Source organism: Manacus candei, unplaced genomic scaffold (genome assembly GCF_025592945.1).
Source record: "Manacus candei isolate 608988 ecotype Guabito, Panama unplaced genomic scaffold, ASM2559294v1 h1tg000002l, whole genome shotgun sequence".
NCBI classification, from domain to species: Eukaryota; Metazoa; Chordata; class Aves; order Passeriformes; family Pipridae; genus Manacus; species Manacus candei.
Genome location: NW_026138050.1, coordinates 7,081,239 through 7,097,155, shown reverse-complemented (window position 1 = coordinate 7,097,155; position 15,917 = coordinate 7,081,239). Strand labels below are relative to the sequence as shown.

Below are 15,917 nucleotides of genomic sequence, written 5' to 3'. Positions count from 1 at the left end.
CTCTCTGAAGGCACAGGTAATAACACACAGTCAGAGCCCTGCTTTAATTAGTGAGGGTTTTGCTTCATGCAGATGTGTTGGTTCACAGACAGCAGAACCTTCTGTCTGCAGCAGGGCCCTCCTCTCTAGAAGAGGCCGGGGCACTGCCAACCATGAGCTGCCCTCAGTAAAAGTTTTTACATGTTAGATATTTAATTCTGATACTGGATTATTGAAAGCTCATACAGTGTAGATTGACTTGCCTCTAATATGCTTTAGAAAATGGGCTCAGGTGTAAGTTACCCTTCTGAAAAGCTGGTGTTTCAAGCTGGGATGGTGGATATTTATGCAGGGCTCTAGTGGTGTCCTCGGCCTTGAACTTGAAAGGCAGCGTGAGAGGAGCCAGCACAAGCTCATATACTATTTTTTGATATTAAGTAACTGAAAGGCATTTCACATGACTTGAATTGACTGTTTATAGTAGTAGAAGTAGGCACCACAAAACGAATGATCCAGGGGATGCTGCAGGAAGCATGTACATATGTAAAATAGAGTGATTTGGAGTAAGGATTAATCACTGGCAGCAGTCACAATACAGACTTCATAGCAGTGGGAAGTATCCCCTGAGTTGTGCAGGGATGAAGCACCTGCTGCTGGTGCAGAGTTAGTTTCTAGCATTCTAGGCTAATTTCTGAGGTGATTGTTACTGTAGGAAAAGGCTTTTGGACAAGCTGGCTCTGCTGGAGTTACCACACCTGAGTCTGAGGTAACAAACTGCTCAGCTCTGCTTGTGGCTGAAGTTAAAAGCTCAATTCCACTTAGCTACTGCACTGTGCCAGCATTCAGGCCTTTCTTTGCTCGGCTCCCTACCCAAAACTTTTCCAACTTAAGCTGTTTCTCTTTTGGGAAGGCTGCAGTAATGGAGGAACTTCAAAGGCAGCTTTTTATATTGGCACTTGAGAAAAAATTGTGGCACTGCTTTATTATGACTTTTTATCAGACTAAAGTTTGACAACATGTTTTAAAGACAAAACTATCATTGAAGAATGTGTTAACAGTACAACACTAGACTGAAAATGGAGTTCTGTTAACACTTGAAAATTTGTATGTGAACATCAAGCAAAGCTTTACAAGTCATCTATTCTTAAAGGATAAATATTTATTTATAACCTAAGGTATCTTTCTTACACAAAATAATGTATAATCATTTATACAGGTGATTCTCTATTCTGGAATAAGGCAGTTGTTACATTGTTCTGTTTGAAAAAAAAAATAAAATCACTGTTATCTTCTTTAGTAGGTGGCATATGCAGGCTTATATTCTAGAACTTACCATTGCAGCTTCCAAATAATGAATGCCAAAGATTCAGATCTGTGAGCTATTACTTACACTGATTCACTAGAGCATCCAAACTATCTCCAGCATTTTCACAAATCCTACTACAAAAAAAGGCATACTGTAAAATCAGCCCAGGTGCTCAAACACTAGCCCAAAGCAATTACCTCATTAGAAAGCAAAGGTTTTAACAAAACATCAGAGCTCCATTCCAGTATGCCAACATTGTACAGTAATTACATTTAAATAATTTTTTTAGGAGTTGAGATAGTAATTGTCATTACTGAACTGGTGTGGTGGTGAGGAAGAAGGTCGTGTGTCTGGCCCGTGTGTTCATCGGATAATCGGGGCTGATCTGTCGTTTGTTACTGTTGGTCTGAGTTTCACTGTTGCAAAGGGATTTTCTCCACTGAAAAGAAATGCATGAAGTTACTCATAGGCTTGCTGCAATCCAACCCCAAATTTAAATAATTCACCTTCTTCATAGAAGTTGTCTTCAAACAGTAAGTGATGGTTTGAGACTAAAGGATTCTGTGCAACTCTTAGTTTAACTTGAATGAGTAAAACAAGGTTACATGTGTGGATTCACTTTGCAGTGATTCAAAATTTGGGAAGTTAATGCCCAGTTTAGATCTGGGTTTTTTTAAACAACTCCCACTCTTCAAAGATTTTTGCTTTTAAACCTTAAAAGACAGTTAAGGAAGGTTGAGTCCTGCTCCCTGTCAAACTACTGGAGACCCACATTTTTCTGAGAAGGTCCTGTTCATCATACTTCACTTGAGGCCAACTCTTGGGGAAAGTGCAACCAATTTTATCCATAATGTTTTACCAGTGCCTGGGAAAGGTCCCAGAGAAATTAATGATAAACATCATTACTTTCCCTTACAAGAGATAAAATAATATAAGCTAATATAAAAATCAACACAAATAAATCAGTTTAAAAGTGTGAAAAATATACCTTAGAAAAGGTGGTTTTGTAATGCCATTCATGTTGGGTTTCTGTAAAAGAAAAAGATATTTACATAAGTTTATAAAGATATGCTACAGATGCCCTCACTATCCTGCTAAGGAAAAGAGACCCTGTCATTCAAGTAGGCTAAAATATTTAGCCATTTAGAACAATTATTATGTGGTTCAGCTGAACTGAAGAGGTTTCTCTCAGAACATCAAAGTTAGAAGGTTACAGTGGTGCTGTGAAGTAAAGGTAACCCAAGAGGTGGCAGTGTGGCTCTGTCCCAGGCTGCTCCAGGATGCAGCATTTCGGGTGGGACAAAATGGAAAACTGTTGCCTTTGGCAAACCAGTTGTGCTATGGAGGAGTTTTGGCAAGCAGCTAATTCCTACTTTCCCCCCCCTCTTGCTTAATGATGTATTTTAAACTGGAAACTAATTGCTTCTAATCAGTGTCAGATAAAGCTCAAAGTGAAAATTGGAATATACATTTTTGCATGTAGAAGCAGGAATATGCAGTCACCTTTTATGGAGCAACTTGACTTGTGCCAATAATTTAGCCTGTATGGCCATTTTGGTTTTAATATTTTAAATTTCAGTGCTGAACCAAGGCCTAACAGCCTTTCCTTTCCAGGCACACTGGGTTGTACCAGCAGTTCCCAGTTACCATATTCGTGATATCACAATGCAGGTGAAGAAACCTCTATTTATTCAGGACCTCATTCAGCAGGGTTCTTAACTCACACTTGACTTGTAATTTCAATAAAACTGGTCATGTACATCAGTTGTAAATAGACTTAGACCGTGATTTAGGTCTAATTAGCCCTTAAAATTAATTAAAATGAACAAATACCTGAATTACATCTTACTGAACACCAACCCTCATCAAAACTTTGTCAACTACTAAGTCTTTTTTTGTTAGTTGATCTTGTTCTGCATAGTACTGTCCTCTGCAGCACAGCATGAACAATGTAACTGGCTAGAACCATTCCTCATCTTCTTGAAATCCTGAGCTATTTTTTCTGTGCAGTCTGAAACAAAAATAAGATGCCTTGAATCATTTCCTGCTTCTGCATGGAAGGCACAGTGAGCAGACTGTTTTACACAGTATGTAAATCCTGTGTGAGTCTCCAAGCCAGCCTGGTACAATGTTGGGCTTATTTCCAAAGCCTTGTGAGGCAGTGGGGGTTTGAGACTTGCACGGAAGCAGGAAAGACAAGGAAGCTCTGCAACTTCCCAAAAGAATGAAAATAAATAGTGACTTAGGAGCAAAAGACTTGGGTGCAAGTGCAGCAACTCCCCTCTACAGCCCTCGTGTTTTGTAAGGTAACAAGTAAGGTGGAGTCACAGTAAAAAGTTAGGGGGTGCCTCAACAAAAGTGGTCATTATTTTATACTCCAGAATCCCTAATTTATTTTAATCTTGCTTTCCATGTGGAAATTTAGATTATCAAAAAAGATGTGTTTGTTTTCCACTCTTAGGAGTTAGCAGTTTCCATTATTTTATATATATTAGGGGGTTTTTTTCCCTTCAGAATGTGATCTCTGCTTCAAGAGGCTTTTTGAAGAAAGTCTCAAAAACATCGCCCTTAGATACAGATCATCAAAATACTTAAATGAGCAGCAAGAAAAAACCTAGTAATTGTGTAATTTGATTAAATTAATTTTGAGTCAGTTTGAATGCTGACTTAATAGCTGAAATAATAGCATTGTGTAGCAGTATTTGTTCATAAAAAATGTATTTCCACTCAGCTGCATCTCTACTGAATAGACAGGAGTTAGTACAGCTCTCCCTCAGTGACAGCTGCAAACCCACCACCAACTTTTGTGGGGTTCCTGAATACAGAGTGCCCTGTGCCCCATAGCTCCAAAATCACTGAAGAGGATGGATTTGTACTACTTTCTGTGAGAATTTCTTTTCATGTTTAACAGATTCTGTTGCTGAGAAGCTTTGCTATGCAGAATGTCTCTTACTACTGTCAGTCAATGTCCCTGAACAATCTCCCTTCCTGTCAGGATGGATGGGTTGAAATGCCCAAACTCCTGATACTCCTGAGCACAGCTGTGGCACAGGGCTGAAGTGGAGCACAAGGTAGAGGATTTCAGGGCCTCATTTAAGAGCAAGTGAAGAGGGGTAAGCAGGGTGGAACATTTGGGTTCCCAGCATGGATCACTCACCGGCCCTGCCGGTTCCGCTCTGTCCGTCGGTGTTTTAGGAGCAGGACCTTTGGCAGACTCCACCTGTGAAGCCCCCAGGTAGTCTGGTGGTGGGAGGACAACTTCACCTTTCTCCACAAGATTTACAGAACTAACACTTCGGATTGGTGCAGGGCTGCAAGACAGAACCCAACAAATGCTCAGTTCCTACAATACATCTCTTGCTTATCCCTAGCACCAGGAGAGCACAAAAGGGCATGAGCTGGAAGTTAGTCATGGTGGAAAATGCCCCTGAAGTCAGTGGGACTCTGAATTACAGCTGTGCCAAAGCTCCTTCTTGGGTCTTTGTGTAACCATTAAAAGACACTCATGTAATCGAGCCTCCTACTGCAGATTGTTAGAGGTGTTATTGAACCTCAAAGAACATAAGCACAGAAATAACATTTCTAATAAATGTTTAGGCATTTCTGCAAGTGCCACCCAAAATGTTACCTTGGCACAGGGGCAAAGGCTTTGTCTTCTAATTCTTCTAGTGGTCTCGTGTACGACGACGGAAACCACCCTTTTCTGTAATGAGAAAGGTTTTTTATATTATATCCATTGGAAAGATCTTTCAAAAGACAACTTGGACTAAACCATAGACTGAACAAACTGAGATTTAGTTTTTGAAGACTCGATTTCGGATGATGCCAAATTAGTGTGCAAAAACTTCCCTAAAATAAGTGCATTGATTTTCCTTACAGAAATCCTCCAAATCCCCCAGACAGCCAACAAAAAAGGTAGAAAACCACTTCCCATCTGCTAACAAAATCTGATGAAACTCGCTTTTCCTTCATGTTCCAGGTGGACAATATATTGATTATCTTACGCTCTGTTTGTGTCATGCTCCCCATAGAGCCAGCCATCCTTTTCCTCAGCTACCAGCAGTGTGATGATATCCCCCTGGGCAAAGCTGAGCAATGTCTTGTTGCTTCCAGCAGTATGTGGGAAGATTGTCTTCACTTTTTGCCTTTTCATTATATTTAGTCCCGTGGCAACAGAAGTTGAACGTGATAAACTGGCATCATCTGAATTCTCTGTCAAAAAAAAGGAACAAGAAGAAAAAAAAAGAAATTAAAGGAAAAAATTAGCCACACTAACAAAATTAAATGCAATTAGAAGTCTGAAGGAAAAAAACCAAAGGAATAATCAAGTGCAAATCAAGTTCTGAGACTTTGTACTTTCTACTTAGACACCTCTCTGTTACCTGCCAATGTTTCTTATCACCTTGAAGTTCTTAACAGCACGTGCATTTATATACACACACCCAGCATAATAAAGTTGAACCATCAGGCATAAAAAGTTCTGTAAGTTTTAACTGGCTACATTTCTCCCCATTTGGCATGAAAAGTGCTAAACAATCACAGCTGTAAAAGAAAGGCCTTTGAAAATTTTCCATCATAAAAAGTAACTTTCTATAAAATTCAAGATTTCACTTTCAAATGTGCCTCACACTCAGCTTCTGCATCAAGGAGAGTTGCAGATACTTGGCACTTAGCAGATATTTAAACTAGATGTTTACTGAAGACAAAATAAAGGAGAGCTCAAAACTGTGCTATTTAGTTAGTACAATGTATTGTAAATGCATTTTCAAGGAAGAAATGCTGGAATTGCTATTATCACATTTAGGAGTTCTTAATTTCTTATGCTGTGAGCTAGGCTTAGTTCTTTCCCTTCCCTATGTCAGAGATAGTAAAAAAATAAATATATTAGAAACTTGGAAAATAAATCTTAATAGGATTTTACATTTCAGGAAAGGAACAGAAGACTGTGCTCATTTTGTCCCTTGTGCAGTCCTCCCTTACTGCTAAGTGCCCTTAAAGGAACCCACAGTGGGACTGGCAGGGTGTTTATGTTGTTTTGTGCAGTGAAACAATCCCTCGGATGTATCCTGTTCAAAACTGCCGAGTGCCTTCTGCTGATAACACTGCAATTCATAAGAGCAGTTAAGTTGAGTTAATCAGTGACACACAGAAAGTGGTTAAAATAGAATCTACCTACCTTGACCTGCATTTTACTGCAAAAAATTCTCTTATAACACATCTCTCCGCTGTTATAAGAGCATCGTAAATGCTTTGTAAAGACCCCTACTCCTCTACACATCCTGGAATTCACCTCATTGTAGCAGTGGAGAAGCCCTGAGGTAATTTTTAACTCTACTGGATGTCATTCACACTTACCCAGTTTGCAACAAAGGGACACTCACCTGCTGAATGATTTAGTTTCTCAGAAGGTGCTTTGGGAGCTGTGGCAGGATTGTTGAACATATCAACGAGTGGGCTCGTGTAGGCCCTGCCTGTGGGAGCTGGGGGCACGTTGGATGCATTTTCGTGATGAGGATAAAAATCATTTCCAATCTAAAGTCACAAAAACAACAACATCAAAACACTGAGGAGACACAGCCATCACTTATTTGTTAGATTGAATTCTAGAGAGCAATGCTTAAATACTCCCAAATGATATATACTGAGACATGACATAAAGCCCACATGTTCCTGTGGAATTGCTGATAGGTTTGTAAGAGGTTTCTGTCCCTTGATAAACACTTGTTAGTGGGAAGGCTATGATAACCTTTTTTTTCCCCCACAAATAGCATGATGATCTCCAGATTTTTCTTTTCTAGAAGTTCACTGTAATCATTTAGAAATTCAGCAACTAATGGTAACAGAACATACAAACAGAAATGAGAAATTCAACCTGTATCTAATAAGCTAATAAGAATCAGGAAGGCAAGAAGGAAAGAAAATAGAAATAACGTTTTGTTTAAGTCTATTTTGAGCTACTGAGTATGTAATTACTATTACTTACAGACAAGAATGTTGGAAATGGAATGGTTAGAACAAAAGCAGTCCTGAGGCTGGGCTTCTCCCTGCTGTACTGTGCATTTTTCCTGTAGCAGAGCTGCAGCTTAAGGATTTTGGTTCCATACCCAACCCAAGTATATTCCCACTGAGATGCATTATAGACTCCATCCCAAATGTTTAGTTGGAGAAACAAAACCTAGTGAAGCCCCTCCACTCCCATCAGAGAACAACATACCATGGTATTTCTCTCTACCATTGGTGAAGGCTGCGGCGTTCCCGAGACTGGAGTGGATCCAGGTGTCCTTATTTCATCTATCATCATTCTGACTTTTTCAGGCACTTTGGTGGCATCACTGCAGGTTTCCTGCCACCCAGGCAGCTTGGATTTTAGGAAGTCTGCACACTGCATCCAAGTTAAAAGGTACTTGTCAGATATGCTTTTCCATAAAATTGCACAGACCTACTGGCTAACTTTCATTACACCAAACTGTTAACACCAGCAACATGGAAGTATTTTGTAGGATTTTTCTAAGCCATACCTCTTTGAAACAAATAATATGTTATAAAAAGGGACTCTCCTTTTGCAGGGTCAGATACCGGATTTAAAAAGTCACAACAACCCTTGATTTTTGCTATAATACATTTCATAGAATAGTGTATTGTAAACATTTTCCATGAACTGACCACGACACTTGTCTGGCAGTTCAGTGTTCCCTGGATATTTCTGGCAGTGTGATCTGTGTGCTGCAGGAGATACTGAAGATCTCCTCTAGGACTGGATTTCAGGAATTTCATTTCTGTTCACTGACCTGGACATGGTAGAAGTGCATGTGCTGGGTGAAGCTGCAGTGCTTGTCAACCAGGAAACAGAACCTTCTTTTCTCTTCAAGGAGAGCTTCTCTGCAGCCTTCTGCAATGAACCGCTGGATATCGCTCTGGCGAGAGCTCACCGTTTCCAAATACTGAGGAAAAGAGGAAAGACAAAATCCACATAGAGCCTCTGAGTTTTATTTGACACTATATCCAATTACAGAAGTAAACTCCAAAAGCCCCAGAAATAGCTTTTGGAAAGGTGGAGTGGGTGGCTCTACTTCCAAGCCCTTCTCTTTTCCTGCACACACCTGACTTCCCTGAGCCCATCAGGTAAAGGTGTATTGTCCCTACAGGCATCAACAGCTTATTTAGGGGCTGGGGGGGGGGAAGTGAAGCAAAACAAGAAAGTCTTTTAGCCTCTAAATAAAACTCTGCAGTAGATAAGAACCTGGCATCAAAGCAGTGTCTGTGCTGAGCAATTGTACAGCCACAGATGTCTAATTAGACTAATTACCTTGTCTGCTCCACAGTGGTTCCTTTACTCACACAAAGCTCTGAGGAATCTCTACTTCATTTAAGGGGGGGGGAAGTGAATGAACTAAAAAGGCTCAACTATATTTATCTGAGGTTACAAGGATTCATGGCTAAACTGTGATTAAATGCTAATCCTTGAACTCTCAGACCCAGAGCCAGAACTTTAAAAAAACAAACCTGTTATGAATGCAGGTTAAAAGATAGACACTAAGAAATAGGAGCTCCTACCATCTGCATTTACTGTACTGAGTTATAAACAAAGCTTTAATTGAATTTTAAAATAGAAAAATATGGAAAAAAAATTATTAGCTAGCACGAAGTACAAGTATTGTGCAAATAAAAGTATCAATGGCAAATATTTTCAGAGAGACACATGACAACCAGAATATGAGTCCTTAATTTTAAAATAGTTTGTCTTCAGTGCCCTGCCATTTCAGATTTCTCCTCAAGATGGCAATGCTGGATTAAAGGCAGTAGGAAAGGCAGTAACTGATAACACAGGTTGACATTGCCTACTTTGGGAAATAAATTTATAGCAAATTACTACTGAATTTGCATAGCTTAGCTGACTCCCTGTATAAAACTCTGCAAGAAGGTGTAGCTACAAAGGTACTTAAAAACAAAAAAAAAAAGCAATTGACCCAGTGGTCAAGGGATGAAATCTAGAAACTAGAACAGAAGTCTCTGAACATGCACAGTGGAGCAGTGAGAGCTCAATTTCAGCTGGAATACATCCTCTAGGAGTGCCTTTAATACAAACCAACTTCCAGGAATCATTAACATTTTCTGTTGACCAGTTCTCATACAAAGAAAGAAACAAATAAGAGACAGTGCACTGACCTCCATTTCTTTATGCTCATATTTCGTTACATTTCGTGCTCCTTGGCTTTTCCTTCTGATTTTTTTCAGCTCAGCCTGAGACTTCTCTAAAGAATCCAGTTTGCTCCTGTGTTCGGTTTGGTACCTCTTTAGAGTTGCCTGCAATCAAAGCATTTACAACAGCTGTAATGCCCTCAGCCCTGGAGCTGGGTAAGTGACTGAGGCACTTCTGCCATCCCTGAGATCTCTCACACCCACCAAATGAGTTCAGTAGACAAATAAAATAGGAGTTTTAGAATTGAATGTATACTTACAGTCATGTATTTCACATCCAGGTCTGTTTTCTTCTCCAGTTCAGATATAATTTCTTTATGAAATTTTTTGAACTTTAAAAACAAATGAATAAAGAGTTATTAAAAATTGGCAAAAGCAATTTATAATTTCACAAAGAAAATGAATTTTAAAAAGTCATTTAACTTACACTCTCCTCTAGACTGTCATTAAGTTTCTTGTGTGTTCTTGAGATTTCTACCAGAACTTGGCCTGTTGATAAACATACAACCATATTGGTTTCTTTCGTAGAGTTCTGAAGTTATTCAACAAAGAGCAGTAATAAAATACATTTACCTAATATACTCATTAACTAGACTCTATTTAAGAGGGATAGGAAATTTCTTGCTGTTGCTCACCACAGCAGTTTAAATAAATAACTCACTCTGGCCACGGACAAACCAAGCAGCTCCTAAGTGATAGATGAATAACTAATCATGCATTGTTATGCAAAAACGGCATGGAGTGCCAGACAAAATAAATACTTCCTTCTCTCCAGAATAGCTCCTGTTGGTTTAGTAACAGCTTCTTTTCTTGCCAAGTCAGAGAATAGCACAGGAGTTGTTACTGTACAAGTAGCTGCTCTCCCTTTCTTAGGCTGAAAATTAAACGTTGATGTTCATTAAGTAACAGCACCTTCAGAATCAACAACGTAACCTTTCCCTTCCCTCACAGCACACCTGCTAAACCAGAGGTGATGCACAAAGTGATGAATTCCCCCATTTTATCAGCGGTTGTGGCCCAACTGTACAGCATTAACGAAGGGCCAGGACAGAGCAGGTTTCTCAGCATCCTCTCAACAGATCCTGAGTATGCCAGCTCTGCTCTGCTGTCTTCCAGCACAAACTTAACCAGCTTACTCTGAACCGTGAGGAGTTAAAAGCTGAACTGGTTCATTTTACTTCAGGAGGATATAGAGGAAAAATCCCTCAGTCTTTGGGTGTGGTTCTGTGCACAAACCATCGTAAACTGCGGTGCAGCCCTGCGTGCAGCCACATCCCCCTGCCTGGGGCACATGGCCACATCATCCCCACTCCCTTCCTTGGTGGGGCACTGACACACGGCGTGTGTGCCAGCCTGGCCTAGGAGATTGCAACACACTGCTGAGAAGAGGAGTTGGAAGGGCCCTGAAGTGAAGTTTGTCTTCACCCAAATCAGACAACTGCTACCAGCTCCCAGCCAGGAGCCGTTACAAAACCTGGAAGTGCTGGGGCCACAAGGAGAATCCCAAACTGGGCTCCATCTGAAAGTCTCGACTGGAGATGTGTTTCCCTGGCATTCCATTTCCACAGCAAGACTGGCAGGTTCAGTTCCACAGCTGGTTCCCTGGCACACCTCCTCCAGTAATCCCTCTATCCCTCTATCAGCCTCGCAGGTGTCCCACCTGTATTTGCCACACAGGTGCCTGCAGTATTTAAGCTGCAGTCGTGCTGTCCTAGTGCACAGGCAGGGCTACAGAGCAACCTACAGCTCTGAAACTCCTGCACATGGCTGGCAGTCACTGCATGGGACTCTGTGTCCCTCCTATTTGTTATTTTACACAATTCCAGTTTAGTTTCTTGAGTTAAAAAAGAGAGGATGCATTAACTGCATGCTGCTGTACACATCCTGTTTTCTAGCACCCATAGTCTTTGAGAAGCCCTGAGTGAGTTAGCAAAGACTTATCATCCCATAATGCTCAGAAAAGCTCCCAAAAGATTAAAAAATTTGGCTTGATAAAATGAATGACAGACCTCTTCATGAGAACCTTCTCATCTTCTCCTTTCTCATCTCCACAAACATCCAAACTTGCCTCCCCACAGTGCAGGTTGGTGATTTGGTAACCTCCCCACATAAGGCAGAATCATTCCTGTAGTGCCTGAGTATGTTACCACCTTTCTCCCATTCTCAAGTTACACCACTTCAAGATTTTAGTTTCTTTGAAACGAGAACCCTATCTCCTGTGTATGACACAGCAGATATTTAACTGAATAATGCAAAATGTGGATCTGCATTATTGTATATGGGGAAGCATGAAGTGGTTCAGGAAGAAACACAGATCTCCTGAATTTTCAGGAGTCTCTCTTTGTACAGCAGACTACAGAAGACTTAGAATCAGAACACAATGATATCAGACAACCCCTTGACTAGCAAGAAAAAGGAATTTGCACACAGGATGGGAGATGGCAGAGACAGAGGGGTGCTGTATCTTTTTAAAAATATGTATAGTTTCTCTGGGTCCTTTTGTCCAGCCAACAGAGTGCTATGCTTTTTTTGTTCCTATTTAAAGTTGTGGTGACTACAGAAATATAAATACCATAAGAAGAGAGAGATGCTATAGTAATTAGTTGCTCATATGCAATAGAAAAGTAAATACAATGTGGTTACACAAACACGTGAAGTAACGGACCTGAGCTGTGTTATTTTAAGGCTATAGAAGTGAATACACTTTAGTCCATAGTGTTTGTTTCACCAACTCAAATGAAATGACACATTTTAGAATCTAAAGAGCTTTTAAAGTTAGAAGAGTTTTGTAAACACTTATCTACAACTTAAAAAGGAAAATGTTGTTACAAGAAAGCAGGAAATATAATCAAGAAATACAAATAAAATTACAAAGTTCGTGTGGTTTTACATATGCAGACTAGAAAGCTATTTGGGAAGCTACAGAAATTCCGGGGGAGAGTAGAAATGGCCCTCAAAATAATTACCCTTATAGATTTTTGTACTTCTAAAATGAACTTATTCTGCCTCTTTGTGAGAAGTAAGTTCTGAGCCAAAGCAGAGCACTGAGCTAATCCTTGGCAAGGCCAGCGCAGCCACCGCGGGCGTTCCGGGCGGGGACAGACATCCAACAACGTGGGGTATTGACTCAGCTCTGCGTGGCTCCCTCCCTCCCTCTCCCCTCCCTCTCCCCTCTCTCCTGCCCTGCCCTGCTCCATAAAACCCCCATTCACCTGCGGCGGCCGCGCTGGAAAACCTGACGCGCACAGGGGTTATTTTTGTCTCCTGAACTGACTGCAGCCTTCAAGGCTTTCGGCTTTGACTGCTTGGGTAGAAACAGGTTTGTTTTTTTTTTCGTCTCAGTTACAAAAAATACTGCCAAAACATGTCCTGAGGAGAACTTTAGAAACTACACTTCCTTCTGAATGGTTTGTGCTGGATTATTTCAGGGGTTTATTTTAGAGTGTTCTAGACCACTTTTAAACAGCGTGTTTGGATGACAGTGACTGTCTCTCTCTCTAATTGCATTTTCTTTTTCTCTCAACCAAAGACTCCCTGTACTGTGTATCAGAAAACCCACTTTATGCTGAGATCTCCTCCCTGCTACTGGGAATCCACAGGCACTCCATGTACTGGCTCCCCCATTTAATTAATTTCCTCTTTCAAAATGTTGATTCAAAATGTGAAAAGAACCCTCAGTGAGCATGCTCTGACCTATTAAAATTTAAATTATACATCAGATTCTGCACTTTGAATAAATAGAGAGCATTTTTACAGTGAACATATACCATGGTTCGTTATTGCCAGTTTAAGGTAATGGGTTAGCCACATTTTGATGGCCCTTCCAAATAAAATTTATAGAAGGAGGCAAGTTTTTGTAGAAGACTAAGTCAGGAAAGACAAAACAGCCCCTATTCTACATGTAACAGTGTCCAAGTAGAATGGAAATTGAACAACTTCAGTATAATATTTGAATTTTAATTACCATGGTGAATTATAGAATAGCTTTAAGAAAGATGACAGGTTACTCTGGATTAATAGCAGCATAACCTAAGGCCAGGCCCTAATGTTCAGTCTTTATTCCTCTTGCAGAAAGGTACAGAAAAATACTTAAGGTGAAGACAAACATGTATTTCTTACATCAATTAAAACTATGTTGCTATATATTAAAGCTGCTGGTGAGCAGGTTTATATATGAGAGCTCATAATACACAATAACCAAGTGTTAACCTTGTCATCAGTTATTGGCAAACCCCAGACCTATCAAACACAATGACATGACCAGAGCACACCGTAACAGGCCACTTAAGTCCAATTTGTGGCAGCCCTACTGTAAACTTGAACCAGTTTTAGACATCATATTATGCAATGAGTCACTAAACCCAAACCACTGGTCTTGATGATAAACATAACTATTAAAATACTTGCCTTTCAAAGACAGTTTTTTTTCTGCTTTCCATCTTCCCACACTCTGAACATGAAATCTTTGTGACTAAAAAACGCAGCCGACATTAAATATTCCCACTTTGCTTTAGAAAACAGAAAAGTAGCTGTACATGTTCCCAGATACTTGTTCTGATCTTTTGCTATTACCTTAGAGGTAGGGAAGAGAAGCAACAGCCTCTTTCAGAAAGGGATTTTGGGGGTACATCTCAAACACCTTAAATGACTTAAAAAGAAACCAGACATTTCTCATATATAGTTCTTGAAACTATGCTGTGAAATACAGCTATAACCTGATATATGACCATGAACAGGAATGCCAAGTTCCATGGTTAATTTATTTCTTTCAAATAGGTTCAGTGCACAGGTAGAAAGATCTTTTAAGCTGAAACTTCAGGAATTTGTGGAATATTTTTAGGCTTAATCAAGGTTGTCAGTTGTATCTGTATTTTCTCTTGAGAAAATAAGACAGACTGGAATTTCATTAATGCTGCTGGGTTTGTTACAAAAAGAAATAAAAAAGTCACTAGCCCAAAGGGTGTAACAGTTATTTCTCCACAACTGTTACTCTCTCTCAGCAGCCCTTGAACAAGAAGACAGCCTTGAAAGTCTGTCTTGACAGGAGATGAAAATCAAGGAAAGCAGTTCCTAACAGAAAAACTCATTGTAAGGCCAGAACTTGTGCAGCAGTTACACTTCAACCTCACTGTTTGCACTGGCTGATTGTTCAGGTTATTTACCTTTTCACCTTATGTTGACTGTTCTTGTGAATAGAAGACTAGAAGAATTTGTTCAAGTTAGAAACAAAAATGGAACTCAATCAATAGAGTTCTGTCATAGAAACAAGTATCAACAGCTACCAACAAAATCACTTAACCTTTTAAAATACTAAATAGCTCTATAAAAAAAAAATCAATAAAAGTAGTAATTGCATCATCTTACTTGAAATATACTTCAAATTTGTTTTATTTAGAGAAGGTTGCTCTTGAAAAATTTCAAGCCTCTTAATAGAGAGACTTTCTTCAATGCCTGGGAACAGACAAAGTACTTAATTATATCACTCATTTGCCTCCTGTTGTCCTATTTTGTATTCAGGGCAGGCGGAGTAACTTTGTGTCTTAGAGATGAAGCCACATAATTATTTACATTAAACAAGAGAATGAAAGGCTGAGTCAAACCTACACATGGAGACAATATAGTCCAAGTGCAATATTAGATGCCATTGCTGGCAAGATGCTCTTTTTTCCAAGTAATCCTTTGCCCAGAAGAAAGGCATTTATGACACAGGAAAGTCAGAAACACAGTCCTTTGAAGCCAGCAGCCCCTGGAAGGTAGTAAAATAGGAAGCTTCAAAGAAATACAGTATGACAAATAAATATGATTGAACAAAACATCTGTTCAGCTTCAAATGTGTTAAATTTATCCTTCTGTCATAGGAAGGATTGAATTGTGCAACAGATGCTTTAAAGAAGGCTAAAATTTTTAATGGAATTTAACGTGAAAGAATAAAATCACAATGAAGGACAAAGTCATGTAAAACTTCCCCAGCTCTAACTGCACTTTGCTTCTAATACAATTTGTCCAGAATGCTTTAACACACTCCCCTCCTTCTGTAGAATTAACAGTAATATGCACATAAATCAGTAGGACTAGGTCAAGTCTGCCTTTCCTTACTGCATGAGCGACCATGGAATAGGAAGCAAGGAGTAAATCTCCCTGTAGTTCATTTTACAAAATGGCACTGACACATGACCATTCAGTGCCATTTGGTGAAGGTGACTGCAGAGGTGAAGGGGAAGAGAAAAAAAAAGAATAAAGCCTAAAATCAAGAAAAGGGGAAGAGATTTCAGACTACAGCGAAGTATTTTAAGGCCGGTCTACATGGTAGCTAGAACTGTAGCAGCCAGAACTGTACATAAACAAATAAATAAATAAATAAAATCTGTAAATAAAGATAGAAGCAAGGAGAACTTCACGTTCTAAACAGCATTCTGAGATCAATTTTAATTTT

General features: G+C 39.7%; 1 protein-coding gene across 1 annotated transcript in view; it reads right to left on the bottom strand.

Annotated features, from left to right (window-relative positions):
• Positions 1-1,118: 1,118 nt before the first annotated feature.
• The window catches only part of BAIAP2L1 (BAR/IMD domain containing adaptor protein 2 like 1), a 34,826-nt gene continuing 20,027 nt past the window's right edge, over positions 1,119-15,917 (bottom strand). Inside the window, exons 4-14 of the mRNA XM_051779546.1 lie at positions 9,912-9,973; positions 9,745-9,816; positions 9,452-9,589; positions 8,074-8,226; positions 7,500-7,667; positions 6,667-6,817; positions 5,290-5,497; positions 4,914-4,988; positions 4,443-4,596; positions 2,274-2,314; positions 1,119-1,724 (exon numbers count right to left, since the gene is read on the bottom strand). Of these exons, the coding sequence (XP_051635506.1) occupies positions 1,649-1,724; positions 2,274-2,314; positions 4,443-4,596; positions 4,914-4,988; positions 5,290-5,497; positions 6,667-6,817; positions 7,500-7,667; positions 8,074-8,226; positions 9,452-9,589; positions 9,745-9,816; positions 9,912-9,973 (1,298 nt within the window). The 3' untranslated portion in view covers positions 1,119-1,648. The remainder of the gene's footprint in view (positions 1,725-2,273; positions 2,315-4,442; positions 4,597-4,913; positions 4,989-5,289; positions 5,498-6,666; positions 6,818-7,499; positions 7,668-8,073; positions 8,227-9,451; positions 9,590-9,744; positions 9,817-9,911; positions 9,974-15,917) is intronic.